The sequence below is a fragment of the Anolis sagrei genome, chromosome 2, assembly GCF_037176765.1.
Source record: "Anolis sagrei isolate rAnoSag1 chromosome 2, rAnoSag1.mat, whole genome shotgun sequence".
Taxonomy (NCBI): Eukaryota; Metazoa; Chordata; class Lepidosauria; order Squamata; family Dactyloidae; genus Anolis; species Anolis sagrei.
In genome coordinates, this window is record NC_090022.1 from 170,737,580 (window position 1) to 170,758,539 (window position 20,960).

General features: G+C 40.9%; 1 protein-coding gene across 17 annotated transcripts in view; it reads right to left on the reverse strand.

Moving 5' to 3' along the window:
- The window catches only part of ADGRL3 (adhesion G protein-coupled receptor L3), a 388,836-nt gene that overhangs the window by 232,799 nt on the left and 135,077 nt on the right, over positions 1-20,960 (reverse strand). For 12 of the 17 annotated variants that reach the window (XM_067464124.1, XM_067464121.1, XM_067464120.1 and 9 more), the window contains exons 5-6: positions 18,591-18,605; positions 16,526-17,326 (exon numbers count right to left, since the gene is read on the reverse strand). The exons of 1 other annotated variant lie outside the window; for it this stretch is intronic. In XM_067464124.1, coding sequence (XP_067320225.1) covers positions 16,526-17,326; positions 18,591-18,605 — 816 coding nt within the window. The remainder of the gene's footprint in view (positions 1-16,525; positions 17,327-18,590; positions 18,606-20,960) is intronic. 4 more of the 17 variants (XM_067464130.1, XM_067464131.1, XM_067464118.1 and 1 more) reach the window with 1 other exon arrangement.

Below are 20,960 nucleotides of genomic sequence, written 5' to 3' on the forward strand. Positions count from 1 at the left end.
CTTCCTTTTTTCAAAACTTAATAAAACCCATTGTATGAATCAGAATTTTTTTAATAATGTAGGCACATACCTAAAGTTTTGTTTTACATAGTTTTGAAGAACAAATTAGGTAAGTGACATCCCCCATTCTCCATACACTGAGTAAACCGATTTCTGGCGTTTGTCATGACTCTTGCCAGCATAGCAGGAGTTATGTTGGCAATTTCTTCCTGGATGTTGGTCTTCAAATCTTGGACGGTTCACATAAACATGGGATTTCAAAAAACCCATAGAAAAAAATCACATGGGGCCAAATCTGGAGAGTGGGCAGGCCACTCCACATCCGCTTGAAAAGTAGGCCTCAATGGCAAAAGCACGCTCCTCACTGTGTCAGGAAAAAACTTTATACTCCTGCCTCTCAAACAAGACCACTAGCGCTCCGCTACGTCTTCAACTGACTGAATGGCGTACATTTTAAAAAAGGAAGTTATGCTGCCTCACCCTGTAGAAGGAGCACCATCGGCTAAATATCTTTTGACCAAAAACGGTCATCAGCAATGACATTGCCTGTAGCCTCCAACAATTCTTCCTCTGTACATGAAGCAGGGCACAATGGACAAGCATACAGATGCAGAGTTGTCTGTTCTGCTCCACAGTCAAACAAAGTGTGGGATTCTTTTAGGTAGTGCCATTTTGGGAGGTTGTCTTTTGATCTGTCCACTCCACTTCTGAGTCTGTTCAGGGATTTCCAAGTTGCCCATTCTTCGTTTGCCCCTGGAGGAAGATCCTTGTGGGGAGGGGGGGGATCCAGTTTGGATTTCCTTGTTTTGCTGCCCAGAGGGATACTCTTGCTGTTGCTGGAGGGATGTTAAGAAAAGTGGTGGTTCTCATGAAGCTTTTCCTTGATTTGAGTCTATTGATAGCCATGCGGTGGATGGCTTTCACGGTGTTCAACCTTATTTCACTCACATTTAGCAGCAACTTCCCGTTGCACATCGGGGGGGGGGGGGGGGCAATGCCAGCTAGCTTGTAGAGTTCATCAACAGGTATTTGTTTGTTTATTTATTTATTTATTTGTCGTGTCAGGGCAACCAGTCAATTATATTACATTTCTAACAGAACAAAGCAAACAGACAGACAAAACAGGTTTAAGACATCCTGTGATTATTCTGCATGTTGCATTCAATGCTGTGTTTACCTGCTTCGCATGGGCAGACTTGTACCAAACAGGGCAGGCGTACTTGGCAGTTGAGTAAGACAAGGCTAGGGCTGATAATAAGAACACAGCCTAGTTTAGTTATTGCAGAAGAGGAGCCTTCAGCAGTAGCCACTAGGCCTGGGCAACAACGGAAAAATTTGTTTCTAAAATCGATTTGTATTTGGGGTTTTTTTTTGTTTCGATATTTAAAATAATTACAAAATTTTCCTTTTAAAAAGTTCGATATTTACGAAATTTCGTAAATGGTAAAAAATTAACAAATCGATATCCGAAACAATAACGAATCGATTCGTTAATGGCAGACGCGACCGCGAAATATGCTAAAAAACCTCCAAAACCTTCTGAAGCTTCCCTCTCCCTCTGTTGTTGACTGTTGGTGTGATATTATAATTTTTTTTCACTAATGAAACCATAAAACTGGCCCAGACATGCGGAAATAATAACGAAACGACCTCAAAACAATAACGAAACGAATACAATATCGAAATACGAAGCATTTACAAAACGTTTTTGAAAATTCGTTTTTTTTAATAATTGCTCCAGAATGGTTTGTTATCGTTTTGTAATTGAAAAAATTAACGAATTATTAACGAATTACGAATTAACGAAACGAAACCGCCCAGCCCTAGTAGCCACCACTTCAAATCAAGCAAAAGTCAGTACATCAAAGCATACTGTTGAAGGGTTTAGTGCAGTCCCTTGTTGAATACATGACAGTATGCACAGGCCTACAAACCTGTATAATTTTGGGTCTGCGCCCCATGTGCTGCCAGTAAGTTTCCGCAGGATGTTATTGCATGCAGCTACTTTGTGCTTCGTGTTCAAAAAACCCAAAAGCATTGCTTTTAAACATTTAAGAAGTAGCTGTTTGCTGTTTTTATCAGACTTTTATTTGGAGACACAAATACACTGCAAGCACAGTCTTGTCCTCTTCTCATGGAAGAGGGTCATTCTGCGGCAGTCCCCTACAATAGTTTCACAAAGTAGAAAAGTAAGAAAATGGACACTAGACAATGCTAGTTTTAGGTAAATTTTGGTTAACTGATCAAACCCAAAAGGTGCTTTGCAATGGCTCTCTTCATCCACTGGGATGCCACAAGGTTCTCTCCTGGGCCCAATGCTATTCATTATTCATTATCTTTATCAGTGACAGATGATGGAATATAGGGCATTCTTATAAAATCTGCAGATGACTCAAATTGAGAGTGATAGCTTATACCCCAAAGGGCAGCATCAGAGTACAAAAATATGTTAACACATTATAGAGCTGGGCCTAAACTAACAAAATGAATTTCAACAGGGAGAAATATATTACACTTAGGCAATAGAAATGAAATGCACAGATATAGGATGGGAAATACAGTGTGCTAAATAGCTTGAGACTGAATCATAAAGGATTTTATAGATCATGACCAGAAGTTATCCTGCTTAGCTTCCAAAATCAGACAGAATCTTGTGCCTTTAGGATATTTGGGCCATTACAGGATGTTATTTCTTTTTCAGCCTTACCAGTTTGCCTTCTGAGAAATAAGTGCTTTGTGACTGACCCCAATAGCAAATTTGTAAGACTGCCACGATAATGTGCCCACTGAGTCGTAACATTTAGGAAGCCCTGTCCAAGCTCATGAATGTTTGTTCAGTTTCCCTCATTGAATGCATTTTTGAAGAAATGTGGAAAAAAATGGAAAAAGTGGTAAGTGCTTTCTCCTTTGTTCATTGATATGCAAGCATGAGTTACAGTAGAGTAATAATTCATATTAAAACAGGAATCAAACAAATTTCTCCCAAGCCAATCCCTATCTTGTATTGCTTGAGACTATATCCACAAAACAAGGATACACAAATAAAACTTGAGCATTCCAACTTATTTTTTCCACATTTGATGTCTCCAAAGCATAGTCAGAATTTTGGAACTAAGAGAAAATAAACATCTTTTCAGAATTAAAATTAAATTTTTGGTCAAAAGATATTTAGCCGCCTGCGCTTCTTCTATTTTTATTGGTTTTATACTAATTTATGCAATGCTTTTGATACAAAATGATAATAAGAATTAAAACTCCCTTTTAATTCATTTTTCAATCTACAGTTAATGAATTAAATTACTTAAAAGCATTGTTGCGTTGATTTATGTCTCATATCTACATTTTAGCCTCATAAAAAAGCCTATCCCTAATCACCATGCCCAATAAATAAAGGTATTTTATAAAGTGTTGTTAAAATATGTTGTTCAATTTTAGCTGTTGCAGAAAAATAAGGCCATTTATTAAAATGCAACACTTTAAACATATTAATAAAAGCAGTCAATAAAATTAATTCTGATGCCTCCAAATGAGGTGACGGGAGGGCTCATGAAAATTGGAGTTGTAATCATTCGAAAAATAGGCAGTGAATTTCTGTATTTTTTGTATTGTAGTTTCCCTAGTTTTATGAAGCTATTCTGTCAGATAGTCTTGGGATGGAGTTAGTGATTTGCTTGACTGATGTGGAGAAGAATAATCATGATGTCCTGTGGGTAAATTTGAGATGAGTAGATAGGAGGCTACAACTTTTACAATATGACATGTTACCTGGTCTATGTTCAAAGACATCTAGAAGGCAAGGCAAGGCTGAAAAAGTCTCTTTACATAGATAACAGACTGGTGTAGATATTCAACTTTCTCAAATTGTGATGCACAATTTGCATATTATAAAGAATATGCTAATGTATTCCAATTAGGAATTCTTGTATTTTACCTTCAATGGTGTTGTAAATTTTGTACTATTCTTACAGTTGAAATTGATCTGAGAGAACCAGTATAGAACAATATTTATAGTACAAACTTAAAGGATTGAACAAGGGGAGGGGGAAACCACATAAAATGGAATACATATTCTTAATGTAAGAGAACTACAATAATGATAACATTTATCATACTAGTTGTGTTTTCAACAGTTCAGTTCGCTTGTTGTTGTAGTTCAGCATATTGGTAGCGTTGCTACTCCTGGCAGCAGGGAGAAAAGGTCTGCTCAGGAGTCAGAGGGAGAACAACAGCAAAAGCGCATTAGGGAAATCATTATGGCCCCAAGTGATACTGACACGTTTCAAGGCTTCTCAGATTGCGAAATGGGGGATGGGGAAGAGAGCAGAGGTGTAAAGATGGCTGCTCGCGAGCCGGAGTCCGAAGGGGAATTGCAGAGGAAGCGCATCCAGGAAATACTTAGTGCACCAACGGAGGATGAGGACTTCCTGGGGTTTGAAAGGAGTTCTGGGTCTGGGAGTGATATGGGTGAGGAGGAATTAGATTGGACCCGTGTTCAACAAATAAGGGACATTTGTACCCAACCCACCTCCAGTGAGGAATTTGAGGGGTTCACTGAGGATTGGCAACCAGGAACTTCTTGGCAGGATCTAAGTCTTAGCAGACGCTGGCAGAGGTGGAGGGATGGGCGCTCGGATTCAGCTGCAGGGTTGGGGGCAGCTGAGAGCAATGATGAAAGGGTGGGGAGCTCATCAAACTCTGATGAGGAACTTTGAGATAAAAGTAGGCTCTGTTTGCATGAGACTTTGCAGAAGGCAAAGCGTCTTTATTGGACATAACTCTTTGTACTGCCAACTCTTGAATTTGGGTCCTGGGCTACAGCTTCGTGTGTTCCTGAGTTCCTGTTCTTTGGTGATTCCAGCGTTCCAGCGTTTGTTTACCTACGGCTTGACCACGGACCGGTTGACTAACGTTTTTGGCTTTCTGGACTTTAAACTCTTATATCATTGGGACTGAACAATTCCTCATTTTGGGACTTCGTTTTTCCAGCTTCTGTGACTGTGTTTTTGTGCTGTGCCAATTTTCTAGCGAATTGCTTAACTTTGTGTTTAATCCGGATTATAAAGCAGCGCTATAATCCGGGTTATATTTTTGTTACTGGTATCGCTTTGCTTTTGATGCCAAATTACTACTGAAACTCTTGTGCACTGAAGTTAAGTGCTTGAAAGACTATTTTTGTTTAATAAAGCTGTGCTTTTGAACTCTTGTTTTTGGCTCTAATTAAGGCGTCTGGGTCCTGACACTTGTGGAGGTGGGGTGTAACAGGGTTGCACTTAGGGAAGGAATAACCTGGATCCAAACAAAGTCAGAAAATCCTGAGTGAGCACAACGGGATGGAGAGGATTAATAGAGAACAATTGATGTTCAAGGGGGTGGAGAAGACAGAGTCCACTGAAGAGCAGGCCTTGATAAGGAAAAACACCAAAAACATCTGGGAGGAAGGTTTGAGAATTGAGAAGGAAGCCTGGAAGGACATATGAGTGGTATTCTTAAAAGGGAGACTTTTGGGGAAGGAGGAAAGAAGTGGTCTGAAGCTTTCACTCTGAAAACTGGCTGGCATAAAACAGAATGTTTCCAATAAGAACTTAACCAGGTTTGGACGGAACACTAGCTCAATCTAGTTGCTTCTTGCATTACGATTTCATTGTACAGTAGAGCAGGGCTTCTGAAACTTTTTTTCTAACAGAAATAATAATAATAATACACTGCTGGAATTGTGAACTGGACACAAGCAGAGCTGGATGATCTGGACAGAAAAACAAGAAAACTGATGGCATTACGCCCGCACAGTGATGTCGACAAACTTTACCTGCCCAGAAAATCAGGAGGCAGAGGGCTTCTGCAAGTGAAACAAACAATAGAAGAAGAGAAACATGCCCTGGCAGATTATGTGAAAGGCAGTCAAGAACCAACATTGAGGGAAGTCAATAGTAGTAAACTGCTTAAAGTGCAAAGACAAAGAGGGAATACCGTAAAAACACAATCCAGAGCAAAAGAGAAAACTGGCAAAAGAAGGCTCTCCATGGACAGTTCCTGGGAAAAATTGAGAGCCAAATTAACAAAGAAAATAACATGGCTGTGGCTCACAAAAGGGACTCTGCAAAAGGAGACGGAGGACCTGATTCTGGCAGCCCAAGAACAAGCCATTCGAACCAATGCCATCAAAGCCAGAATTGAAAAGTCAACAACAGATCCCAAATGTAGACTCTGCAAGGAAGCAGATGAAACAATAGATCACATCCTCAACTGCTGCAAGAAGATCACACAGACAGACTACAAGCAAAGGCATAACACCATTGCTCAGATGATTAATTGGAACTTGTGCCACAAGTCCTAACAAAGAACGGGTGGGATCACAAGCTGGAAAAAGTTACAGAGAATGAACATGCCAAACTCCTCTGGGACTTCCGAATTCAGACATACAGAGTTCTGAAGCACAACACTCCTGACCTCACAATCGTGTTAAAAAACAAAGTATGGATCGTCGATGTCGCAATCTTGGTGACAGCAGGATTGCAGAGAAACAACAGGAAAAGCTGACACGATATGAGGATTTAAAGATAAAACTGCAAAGACTCTGGCACAAACGAGTCAAGGTTGTCCCAGTGGTGATCGGCAGACTGGGTGCAGTGCCTAAAGACCTTGACCTGCACTTAAACACAATCAGCGCTGACAAAATTACCATCTGCCAGTTGCAGAAGGCCACCTTACTGGGATCTGCATGCATTATTCGCCAATATATCACACAGTCCTAGACACTTGGGAAGTGTCTGACGTGTGATCCAATTCAACAGCCAGCAGAGTGTCTGCTGTGGACTCATCTTGTTGTGTTTCTAATAATAATAATAATAATAATAATAATAATAATAATAATAGGAGCCCCCGGTGGCGCAGTGGGTTAAACCCCTGTGCCGGCAGGACTGAAGACCGACAGGTCGCAGGTTCGAATCCGGGGAGGCGGATGAGCTCCCTCTATCAGCTCCAGCTCCTCAAGCAGGGACATGAGAGAAGCGTCCCGCAAGGATGATAAAACATCAAATCATCCAGGTGGCCCCTGGGCAACGTCCTTGCAGACGGCCAATTCTCTCACAACAAAAACGACTTGCAGTTTCTCAAGTCGCTCCTGACACGACAATAATAATAATAATAATAATAATAATTGTATCTATATATCACCACCATCTCCCATGGGGACTCGAGGTAGCTTACACAATAGCACATAAAGGTGCCATACATAAAAAACCTCAACATATAAAATCAATAACACATTACATAAATCGGATATATAAATTATTCAGATACAGAAAAAGAAGTAGCATGAGATATAATATATCAAACACATACGCAGTTTGCCAATTTTTAAGAAAAAATCATTCTTTATAAATTAACAAAAACCTAGGGATCTGATTGTCCTAATGTGCAATCCATACTCAGGATACTTGTTTGAACACACTAGAAAATCAGAATGGCAAGGAGATCCCCACTAGTTCCCATGATCACAATTTCCTTTGAAAGGATCGCTTTGGAATTGGCGAGACCACTGGAGAAGTCCAGCAGGGGAGCATACTCACATATTGGTACGGATGGGTTATGCCACTAGGCAATATCTCTAACTATTAATTTAGTGATTGATTTGCTAATGGTTGACTCCCACTGATAAAATATCATAACTTTGGGTTGTTGTAGGTTTTTCCGGGCTATATGGCCATGTTCTGGAGGCAATTTTTTTTCTGACGTTTCGCCTGCATCTATGGCAAGCATCCTCAGAGGTAATGACGTCTGTTGGAACTAGGAAAATCCACAAGCATGTGGACAATTTCAACAGAAAGGAAGAAACCATGAAAATGAACAAAATTTGGCTACCAGTATTAAAAAAAACTCAAAAATTACAACAGCAAAACAACAGAGAGTAAACAATCAGGCACATCAAATCACTCTCAACAAAAGATTCCCCCCAGGCATTTCCAAGCCATTAAATGCTAATCAAGGTGGTCAGTTCCACCTTGATTAGCTCCAGCAGACAAAAGTCCTTTGACCCACCCTGGTCATTCTACAGATATATAAACCCATTTTCCTAGTTCGAACAGACCTCATTGCCTTTGAGGATGCTTGCCATAGATGCAGGCAAAAGGTCAGGAGAAAAATTGCCTCCAGAACATGGCCATATAGCCCGGAAAAACCTACAACAACCCATGGATTGCGGCCATGAAAGCCTTCGACAATACATTTATCATAACTTTGGAATTCGGAAAGTGAATAAAGTATTTCAGAATTATTACATAACAATGAAAGAAGTTAAATGGATTTATGGTTAGTAGGTTACGATATGTCTGAGTTTGTAAGAGTCAAATATAACTTATGCATAAACAGGTTGCAACACCTGGTAAAATAACAAAAAAGAGCAGCCTTTCATTTCTGTACCCAGAACAAGTTGTTAAGCAGGAAAATTTCATTTTCTTTCACTGCATATACTATGTACAACATTAATATTCTCATATGATTTAGGATGTTAAGGAAGGTCAGTTTAAACCTAGAAGAAATAAGCTGAAATGAAAGCCTGTTTGCACACAACATATAACAAATGCAATCCTAGTACATGCAAGGCAAAGATAGATCTATTTAGACTTCTGTAATTCCACTGCTGTGACAAGATCAGTAATTTTTCTTCCTTCTTTCTTTCAACTATGTTTAATGGCTAGTTAAATGAGGGCTCTATATTCAGGTGACAGAGCTAATAAATAGTGAAAATGTAATGGTCAATGGCAAAATAAATTTCATGCATTCAGAGCGGTCTCCTATTTGACAAATAAGGCCGAAAAATGGTAATCATTGCCTTGCAAGAAATAATTATAGGAAAATAAGTGTGGTTGTCCATGGCAGTGAAAAGATGCAAGCCACATTTAATTTTAATCTATAGGAAAAATTCTTCTTTTTAGAAGCAGTTTTCTGTATGTTCCCGCCAGCTAAAGAGGAAAAAAGAGTGCGATAAAGTATTTCACAAATGTCAATTGAAGAACTATTCCAAGAAAGATATTAATAATACAGAACTAAATAATACAGATCTTTACATAAAGTGGAACCATCACTAAAACAATGGCTGGCTACTGCAATTTTTTTGTCTAAAATGCAGATTAACAACAACAGCCTCAGAACTACTTTGCAAAGATAAAAATGTTTTATAACTCTGAAATGGTCCTCATCATATGTCAGTGACATTTGCCTGAATTCACTGTCAAAAGTCTGTTATTGATGTGTTACAGCCAACCTGGCATGAACATAAGGGAACGTTGCATGAAGGAATTCTCCTCCCTACTGGAGCTCCCTGGAGCCCCCCAGAAGCCTTTGCTGAAGGCAGACATGGAGTCTGAGCGTATGGCTTCTGCTTCACTTTGAGCAATTACACCTCTTCCAGCAGTTAATGTGACGTTCCCCTGATTCATGCCATTATCCAGAATTCCTATTGTGTTGGAACACCAAAGCTTCAAGTGATGGAAAAGAAAACCTTAGGGTGCATCTATGCTATTTTTTAATTATTATTAACTTTATTTGTACCCCGCTACCATCTCCCCAAGGGACTCGGTGCGGCTTACATGAGGCCGAGCCCAAACACAACAATACAAGCAATAAAACCACAATACAAGCAATTAAAAAAACATAGACAATAAGATAAACAACATTATCAATAAAACAACACACAACTAAAAACAGAGGGGAGGCCAAATGTAAAGTTAAAATTGGAAATATGCTGGGACATGAACGGAAGATGATACTGGTGTTTGTGGAAGGGCATACAAGCAGACTTAGAAAATGTAAAGTGTTTTGGAGGACAAAGTGCTATGGGATCATTATTCCGGGAAGGCACACTGGAACAGCCACGTCTTCAAGTTGGGGCCTGTTTGATGTCTTTAGGGAGTGAGTTCCAGAGTTGAGGGGCCACCACCGAAAAGGCCCTCTCTCTCGTCCCCACCAATCGCGGCTGCGATACTGGTGGAATCGAGAGCAGGGCCTCCCCGGAAGATCGAAGAGATTGTGTGGGTTCGTATACAGAGATGCGGTCACGCAGGTAGGTGGGTCCCAAACCGTTCAGGGCTTTGTAGGTAAGAACCTGCACCTTGAATTGGATCTGGTAGATGAAAGGCAGCCAGTGGAGCTCCTTAAACAGGAGGGATGACCTCTCTCTGTAAGGAGCCCCGGTTAACAACCTGGCTGCCGCCCGTTGGATCATCTGAAATTTCCGGGCCGTTTTCAAGGGCAGCCCCACGTAGAGTGCATTGCAGTAATCCAGTCTAGAGGTGACTAAGGCGTGGACCACCTTGGCCAGATCCGCCGAAAAGGCCCTCTCTCTCGTCCCCACCAATCGTGCCTGCGATGCTGGTGGAATCGAGAGCAGGGCCTCCCCAGAAGATCAAAAAGATCATGTGGGTTCGCATACAGAGATGCGGTCACGCAGGTAGGCGGGTCCCAAACCGTTCAATGCTTTGTAGGTAAGAACCTGCACCTTGAATTGGGTCCGGTAGAATTGGGTCCAGTAGAATGCTATAGAATGAATCCACCTTAAGTGCCTTTGTTCAATGCCACAGAATCCTGGGAGGTGTAGTTCAACAAAGTTTGAGCCTTCTGTGCCAAAGAATGCTGGTGCCTCACCAGCATTGAATCTTGGACATTTAATTAAAGATGACATCCATCAAAGAGAAGCTCCTGGTGCAGCTCCCGTTTTGCTTTGGCTTAACATGAACTTTACTGTACTATTTATTTATCTACAGTATTTATATTCTGCCCTTCTCACCCTGCAGAGGACTCAGAGCGAGTTACAATGTACATATACATGGCAAACATTCAATGCCATAGACACACAACATATATAGACAGTCACACAGAGGCCATTTAACATTCCAGCTTCATGAGGGTTTTCTGGCCACCAGGGGAGCTGTCACTTCACCGTCCATTTGTGACACTGATAGAGTACTTCCTCGTTCTTTGCATACTTGCTGGAGATTTTTATGGCGTCGTAAATTGGTTAAATTAGCCTCCTTGAATAATCAGTACCTAAATTTCCTACTTGACAAATGCGTCTTTCGAGCTGCAAAGGTCGATAGTGAGCTACACAATGGTTGGAAGCTCACTCCGACCCAGGCTGGCTTCAAACTCATAACCTTTTGGAAAGGAAGTAGCAGAAAATGCCTGCAATCAAAAGAAGGAGGAAGTTTGTGATCAAGGCCTCTTAATTATAGAGGATGGAATGGTAGAAACCCCTTGTGGCTGGGATCGAGCACAACCTCTGAGATGCCGAAGTTGGGAAAAATGCCGACATACTACCTCTATCTGTTGTCTGTCCTGTCTATTTAACAGCTGTGTATGTGTTCTGTGATCCACCCTGAGTCCCCTTCGGAGTGAGAAGGGCAGAATATAAATGCTGCAAATAAATAAATAAATAAATAAATAAAGATCTTCATTTTTAATCCATTGTAGTGAGTACACCCTCTATAACAAGGAATTTTGTTATATGCTAGCTATCCGTTTGCTTACAAAGAGTTAATTGATATTTAGTAGGCCCTGCTGGATAGTCTGATAATTCAAGAATGGTCATACTCCTGACTTGGTGAAAAAATATATATTCAGATTTTAGATATGCCATCCACTGAGTAACTCTAAATTGAGATATTAGGCAAAATGCGTAGGCACTCTTCTATCCAATTGTTTTGCAAGAAACCTGTAGGTGTGAAGGAAAGGAGGGTAAGCGGCACAATGGAAGGCCATGAGATGGGGAAGGCAGTAGGAAATTCACAGTGTGAATGGTAGAATATGAGAAGAGTAAGGAGAAAGCGCTGTGAGGGCAGGTGAGGGAGGAAGCGGTGCAAGTGGCAGAACTGAAAAGTCACAGAGGAGAATTTAGGTTGCACAGTGTGAATGGCAGCATAGAAGCAAAAGGAGGGGAATGTTGAGAGAGTCCAAACTGAAGCTGTGAGTAGAAAGGTACTGCATGCAAGAAGCAAGAGAAAAGCACATTGTGAGAGTGCTAGGAGAGGTGAGTAAGGCAGAAGGAAGAAAGAATGAACAGTGTAGACATGAGAAGAAAAGAAAGGTTGAATTCTGGGGGTGCAAGAGTGAGTAGGACAAAGTGGAGATGGAATGCTGCAAACAGCAGAGATCGAGATGCAAGAAAGAGGCACATTGTGAAGATGTGAAGCGAAACAAGGGAGGGGGGGGTAGGAGGAATGAGCAAGTGACTATCAGAAGCAGCGGAATACATGAAGCAGGGATGGGCGAGTTGTGCATGAGTTATCATATGGAAGGGAATAGGAGAGGACAGGCCCGTAGCCAGGATTTTGATTCGGGGGGGGGGGGGGGGGCGATGCTAAGTTTGATTCGGAGGGGCCGAGTTTAGTTTGGTTTGGGGGGGCTGATTCATGGGCTGGGGGGGCTCAGGATCTGCCCTAGCAAACCTTTTGTATCATTATCCCAATACCCCCATGCATATTTATTTATTTATTTATTTATTTATTTATTTATTTGATGCACTTATTAACCGCCATTCTCAGCCCATAAGAGCGACTCATGGCGGTGTACAGTACACATAAAAGACAATTACAAAGAAGCCAATTACAACAACATATAAACTACAACAATTACAGACTACACAAGACTGCATATGGGATATATTGAGTATGGTGATCAAATCATGATATGAATAAACATAAAAGTTTAAATAATGTACCAGTAAGGCCTTCTCGCGGACCACCCTGAGAATTTGGGGGGGGGGGGTTAAGTCCCCCAACCCCCCCCCCCCCCCCCCCAGCTACGGGCCAGGGATAGGATGTGGCACATGTGGTGGAGTGAAAGGAACCATGGAAGGCCAAGGGAGGGAATAGCAGGGGAAAGGTGCATTTTGGGTTCCACTTTTTGCTCCTGCTTTGTATTATTAGAAACCTTGGGATCTTCCACAAATTTCTAGGGAGGGATCTTACACTAATTTCCGGGAGAGGAAACATCTCAATTCAGGGACCTACTGACTGGACATGGGAATGCGAAGTGATAGGCAAAGGGTGATACGGGCAGGATTTCTGCAGCAAAAGAATTCCCATTACTAAAGGGCCAAAATGGTTTCTCTGATGTAGACCTTCTGCTAAATTATTTCCCATACATATTTTTTTATTATATTGTTGTGTCGCTTATATTGTTTGCATTTCATGTATTTTATTTTATTTTATTATTATTATTTTATTTTTGGTTTTATTATGTTTTTGTGTTATATTGTTGTGTATTGTACTGATGGGCATGGCCTCATGTAAACCGCACCGAGTCCCCTGGAGGAGATGGAGCGGGGTATAAATAAAGTTTATTATTATTGTTATTATTATTATTATAAATAAGTCTCATTTTAGAACACTGGTGTTATGGTACTGAAACAAGTTTTTAGCATAGACCATATATTAACGTTTTACCTCCTGCCCAGGTCAGAAAAGTTACCTTTTTTAGCTAGGGAGGAAGCAGGTGGGGTCTGATGTGTGTCCACATGTGCATTTGCTAATATTAGGAGGCAGGGTCTGGGACTTTATAACGATGCTCTATAATTTTATATTAAGAGAGTCCAGAAACTATCACATCAGGGCTCAGGAGCAGATGATTGGCTCTATCCCAACCGATAGTATGCTGGGGCCCTTCTACACTGACGGAAAATGTGGGCCCAATCCAGTGTTCATAATAATAATAATAATAATAATAATAATAATAATAAACCTTTATTTATACCCCGCTAACATCTCCCGAAGGATTTGGTGTGGCTTACAAGAGGCCAAGGCCAAAACATCAGTGAAACAACAACATAACAAATACAACAATAAATAAACTCATTAAAACAAAGCAATAAACACAAGCCAGTAACAATAAACATTACACAATAACATCACAACGCAATTTAAAAACTATGGCCAAGCCAAATGTAGTGGTTAAAAGTTTTAAAAAATACTGGACATGACCAGGTGAAATGGGTAGGTTTTCGGCAATAGGTGCAATTTGCAGACAATCTTAAATCTCTAGTAAAGTGCATATGGGACATGATGCTTGGAGTTTCCTAATTTGGGAAGGCACACTGGAACAACCACGTCTTCAAGCTCTTCCTAAAGACTGCCAACGTTGGGGCTTGTCTGATGTCCTTGGGGAAAGAGTTCCAGAGTCAAGGAGCCACCACAGAGAGGGCCCTCTCCCTCGTCCCCACCAATCACGCTTGCGATGCAGGTGGGATCGTGAGCAGGGCATCTCCGGATGATCAGAGAGACCGTGTGGGTTCATATACAGAGATGCGGTCACGCAGGTAGGCAGGTCCCAAACCGTTTAGGGCTTTGTAGGTAAGCACCTACACCTTGAATTATAGGACTCCCTCAACTACCTCTGAGGTGGAAGGGAATCACATTTGCCTGGCTGTGCTGAACATGGTTCGGTACTGCTGGGCAACCACCCTAAAAAAAACCCTCCCCTCCCCCATGTCATGGTGGCCTCTAAACTGCAAGATGCCACCTACCTGCTCTTTGCTTATATTTTAATTTTTGCTTTGTATTGTATTGTATTGTTTGCTGTTGTTGTATTGAGGCCTCAGCCTTTATAAGCTGCATCGAGTCCTTCGGGAGATGCTAGCGGGGTACAAATAAAGTTTAATAATTAATAATAAATAATGCTTAGGGATGTGGGAGGGAGAGAAGGGGAAGTGACTGGGGGGGGGGGAGAGAGAAAGGCAGAGGCAATACCTCTTCTACTTACTCCTCTTTTCCATAGTTGCCCAGCCCCATATAGATTGCAAATCTGGGGGATGGGAACTGTCAAATTCATGATTTGTACATTGATCTATGAGCTTTTTGGATGAAGTTCAGGATATATATACTCTAAATCTATATAAATAAAAATGTAATGTCCATTTGTGGGATTGACATAACTCAAAAACAACTGAGCAAATTGACACCAAATTTGGCCACAAGACACCCACTAACCCAAGGAGTGGCCATCACTCAAAAAATTGATTTTGTCATTTGGGAGTTGTAGTTTCTGGGATTTATAGTTCGCCTACAATCAAAGAGCATTCTGAACTCCACCAATGATGGAATTGAACTAAACCTGGCACACAGGACTCCCATGACCAACAGAAAACACTAGAAGGGTTTGGTGGGCGTTGACCTTGACTTTAGGAGTTGTAGTTCACCTACATCCAGAGAGCACTGTGGACTCAGACAATGATGGTTCTGAACCAAACTTGGCAGGAATACTCAATATGCCCAAATATGAACACAGGTGGAGTTTGGCGGAAACAGACCTTGACATTTGGGAGTTGTAGTTACTGGGATTTACAGTTCACCTACCATCAATGATCATTATGACCCCCACAAATTGTTTGCCCACAAGCATAGAGAAATTACATATATTAGAAACCAACACTTTCTCGTTACTTCATTTTCTAGATCACCAGACTGGGCCTTAGCAACGTGTGGCAGGGGACGGCTAGTAATTACATAAAAATGCATCTGCGGGGTTTGCATTAGTGACGTGTGCATTCTAACTGCAATAAGGATACTTGTCTTCCTCTTACTTCAAAGAAATATCAGATGGGGTGGAGAGGAGGAGAGAATGCAAGTTGTGAAAATAGTTTGGAAAGAAAAAGTTTAGAATCCTGTCCCATGTAGTCTAAATCAAAACCCTAACCCAGTGGTTCTCAACCTTCCTAATGCAGTGACCCCTTAATACAGTCCCTCATGTTGTGGCGACCCCCAACCATAATATTGTTTTCATTGCTACTTCATAACAGTCATTTTACTACTGTTATAAATCATAATGTAAATATCTGATATGCAGGATGCATTTTCATTCACTGGACCAAACTGGGCACAAATACCCAATACACCCAAATGTGAATGCTAGTGGGGTTGGGGGAGGATTGATTTTGTAATTTGGGAGTTGTAGTTACTGGGATTTATAGTTCACTTATAATCAAAGAGCATTCTGAACTCCACCAGCGATGGATTTGAACCAAACTTGGCTCCCACGACGAATGGAAAACACTGGAAGGGTTTGATGGGCATTGACCTTGAGTTTGTGAGTTGTAATTCACCTATATCCAGAGAGCACTGTGGACTCATGCGATGGTCGATCTGGACCAAACTTGGCACAAATACTCAATATGCCCAAATGTGAACACTGGTGGAGTCTGGGGAAAATAGATCTTGATATTTGGGAGTTGTCGTTGCTGGGATTTATAGTTCATTACAATCAAAGAACATTCTGAATTCCACCAACAATAGAATTGGCTCAAACTTCCCACATGGAATCCCCAGGACCATCAGAAAATACTGTGTTTTCTTATGGTCTTTGGCGACCCCTCTGACACCCCCTTGCGACCCCCTCAGGGGTCTCGACCGCCAGGTTGAGAAACACTGCCCTAACCTGTTGAACAAATGAAATTAGAAGGAGCCCGATCCTAAACTTCAGCCCAACTTGTTTGTAAATATCAGAGAAAATAAAAGCAAAACTTGTCAAATACCCTTACCTGTTCTGCTGTCCAGAGGTCCAAAATCCAGAGAATATTTAACGACATGATAGTTGTTCCATACATAAAGCAGGTTGTCCCTTGGATTGTAATCCACAGCAGCAATATACTGATATGAGTTTGGGAAAGGGACATCCACCACACTCTCCTTGCTTTGGTCAGTGTTGTAAATGTAGTCTATTTTATTTCCCGTTGCTTCATTATCATCATCCTCATAGACAGATTTCACCACGTATAAAATGCCACAGACCATGAATGCATTGGAAGCCGACCTCTTGTCATAAGATGTATCCCATGTGCCTTCAATCCGCAAGGTGTAAGGATTCAGTTGGCTGATTACAATTTTACCATTGTTTTGTTCTGTTGCATAGATTACCCAAAGGCCATTCTCGTCCACAGCGAGGTCTATATCAGTTTTGCCTCCCCACCTGTAAGGGGAAGTGTCATGGTAGTTGGCATTGGCAATGATAGCTTCCCCGCTTTTTATTCTCGTCCGTAGATCAAATTTGACAATATTCCTTGTCCGTTCTTTGTTGAAAAACAAAGCCCCATCATACACCACAAACCCTGTACCATCTACCCGGTGTGGCAGCTTGTATGTTGTGGTTGGTCTTCCAGCTATGAAATCGTCTTTGGAAGAGTACTCCGTCAGGGTATCCGTTCTGTAGGGAGTCCACGGCATGTAGTAGATCTTGTCAGAAGCCTGCAGGGGATCCTTACACCAGGCTCCTGACTGATGGTCGGACTCAAATAAATGTTCACTTTGATATACTCCTTTTAGTAGTCCAGGGCAAAGAAAAACTGAAAGGAGGGAAAAGGTTAAAATAAAGCAGATTACTAAATGTGGTGATGATTCTCTGGAGTGCACTTACAGGTTTGTAATTGGTGTACAGAAGGAGAGCTCAAAAGAATTTCAGATTTCTTTAAACCTTGAAATGAATGAGTAACTTTACATTAAGAAGAGGACCAGGGAGATTCACAGAAACTGCTCTTAATTCTTTTAAAAATCATTTGCCAAATGTCCTGCTTTTGGAACTTAACAGATACAATTGCATGCTAAAAGAAATATCGCTTCACATCCATAAAGGCACTTAAAGCACCTAGGGGGGAAACAATCCTATTATAGTTCAATAAGAAAAAAAAGTTTCAGCAATTGCACATAAGGACTGCAGCCACAGCAGTAACAAAAGAACAATTCATGAATATGGCCAGAAGAAGAGAAAGAGTGGTAAGAAGAAAAAGGAAAAGCTTGGTGGGCCAAGGCTAGAACCAAAACTTTAATCAAGTAAATTGTCCTGTGAAATACAAAAGAATTAAAATATTAATTAAATATATCACAGCTGCCAACACTGATGCATTAAACTGTCTGCTTCATAAGTCTCACTTCTATTTCTAATTCCCTTCCACCAAAATATAGTTTGCCAAAGTGTAGAATCTTTTATTATATTTTTTTTGGTCGTGTCAGGAATTGCTCCTGTTGTGAGAGAATTGGCCGTCTGCAAGGACGTTGCCCAGGGGACGCCCGGATGAATTGATGTTTTTATCATCCTTGTGGGAGGCTTCTCTCATGTCCCCGCATGAGGAGCTGGAGCTGATAGAGGGAGCTCATCCGCCTCTCCCCGGATTCGAACCTGCGACCTATCGGTCTTCAATCCTGCCAGCACAGGGCTTTAACCCACTGCACCACCGAGGGCTCCTTTTATTATATTAATACAAATGTTTTAGTCTATGTCAAATCCAGAATTTTACACCTAATATTAATACAAATGTAGGTGTAAAATTCTGGATTTGACATAGACTAAAATATTTAAAATATTAAGACTTTAGGGAAATTTTGTGTTGATAAAATTTTCAGGTTTTAGTAGTATCTATTTCTTTTGTTATCCCATTCAATTGCAATCCTCTGTACACAGAACACGAAACAGCATGAAAAAAAATCCCTAAATTTTAACCAACAGATTAACATGTTTCTATATTATTTTTTAAAATGTCAATTAAAATAATAGACTGTTAAATATTGTATTCCACATGAATATGTAAAAATATGTGAAAGGTATTTAATTACCTTTTTGTTCCACTTCTATTGTAGAAAAAGAAGAAAAGCAAGAAAGAAAAAAGAGAACAGATTAATGGTACTGTACGGGCAAAACACTTATTTTTACAATGGTGTATTCATAAGATTCAATTTGGCTTACTGTGACATTTGATGAATATGAGGGTTGGATTCAGGACTGGCTTTGGGGGAAGGTACCTTCTACTGACTTTTGAGAGCACCCTCCTCCCTCCAGTTTTCCACCACTCTTTGCCCCAGAACTTGTAGTAAACTGACTCATAACCTGGGGCCGATCAGGTACACCAAATGCTGGATAGGTCCTGAGTATGGTCTACACAGGGACTCCTCCAGTTGCTGTGAAATGTAGAGGCAAGAGGGAGCTGGCACTGCCCAGTGGCACTGAGCACAATTCAGCATTACTGGGCAGCCACCCTAACCCCCCCCCCCTTTGTGTCACAGTGGTTGCTGGGTTGGGGTGCTGAGGGAGGACAGGGCTCCCTGTCATCCCAGTAATGTCACAGTGCATGGCAATGAACAGGTAGGACCCATGTTGTGGCTGGAGACTTTTACAACATTGAGGATTGGCCATCCCATCTTCCTGGACTCCTGAGCCTGAGAAATGTGGGATAGCAGTAGGGACAGTTGCAGCTGGTTCCAAATGTTCCCATATGCCCAAAGTTCTGTTCCAGAATGTGGACTTTCCCCTGAGTTTGGGTAACACAGAGCAAGACCACATTAAGATGACTAAGCCCCGTATTATTTCAGATTAGTACCACATGGCATTTGGACACCATAGGGTTGATCTGCCTCTACTTCAACCTAAATGCTCAGTGTAGATCAGTGGTACTCAACCTGGGGTCCCCAGATGTCTTTGGCCTTCAACTCCCAGAAATCCTAACAGCTGGTAAACTGGTTGGGATTTCTGGGAGTTGTAGGCCAAAAACATCTAGGGACCCCAGTTTGAGAACCACTGGTGTAGATGGAGCCAAGGACATCGAAGGGCAACTGTTGGGAAAGACAAATGAGGAAATCTTCTCTAGCAGTCTAGTTGCTACTATCTGAATCTGGATCCAAACCATTGTTATTTAAGGTCTTATAATAAAAACATAATTATATTGATTATCAAAGTTCACTGTAGGTTTTAACAGCATCCATATTGAAAACCCATTAGAATCAGTGCAAGGATCCCAGGGACATGAGGACAGCTGAAAATGATTGATTATAGAATCTATTTGGAACTGTCAAGTCACCAGAAGATGAACATTTTCAAATACTGTCACATCCTGAAACTTCAAACAGCAGCTGTACTGCCTTTTAAAAACAGATTTTAACAGAAAAAATAAAATAACTGTAAATTGTTATTCCCATCAGATAAAACAGCACATACTGAGAAAATGTTCATCTAATGCAAACACGATATATACAATCAAATCTTCACAATTACCATATAATCAAGGGGAAAAGTTAATACGTTGAATATATTGTGTTTGTGTTGAACAACAGATATCTCCAGAACTACTTCTACCTCTTAATGGTGTATTTGGGAATATTATCAAAGATGAGACATTGATCCCCCAAAAAGGTAAAATGCACAAAGTAATGGGTAATCATATATAAGTCTTGAAACCTTGCAACCCTTGAGAAAAAAATCGGATATGAAATCTGAAAAGTACTCTGAAGAAAATTACCAGAGGATCAAGCATCTTCCCCGTTGAACGTATTTACTGCTAGACTTACTACATGTTTCATTATAGAGAAGATCCTATACACAATTTCTCAGCTGTTATAAGACACAGTGGCTGCGCACTTGTTAGATTCCAGAATGAGAGACATTCACGTATGTGCACACTACCTATATCAGAGTAAGAAAACTATTTAAGTAATCTGTGGGATACTAGCATAATACTAGTAGGGGGTGAGGGACCGCCTCGCCCCCTACCAACCCCAGAGATCCCTCCGTTATGAGGACCAAGATCTATTGGAAATTCCCAGTGTCAAGACCTTGCGTCTAACAGCAACCAGACGCAGGGCCTTTACAGCAGTGGCACCATCACTCTGGAATACTCTGCTACCTGAAGTCCGTGCCTTGTGGGACCTATCAGCTTTCCACAAGGCATGTAAGTAATATCTGTTTCAACAGGACTTTGATCTCTGATATTGTTGTTTTTATGTTGTTTTTAAATTGTTTTAAATTGTGTTAGATTTTTTTCTTGTAAGCTGCTCCGAGCCCCAGAGGAGTGGCGGCATATAAGTTTGAATTATAAATATAAATAAATAAATAAATAAAATATTTAGGAAAAATGAAAGTACAAACTTTTAAAGCAAGCACCAATTATTATAGTTGTTATATACCTGGAAACATCATAAATTGTATTTAAACTA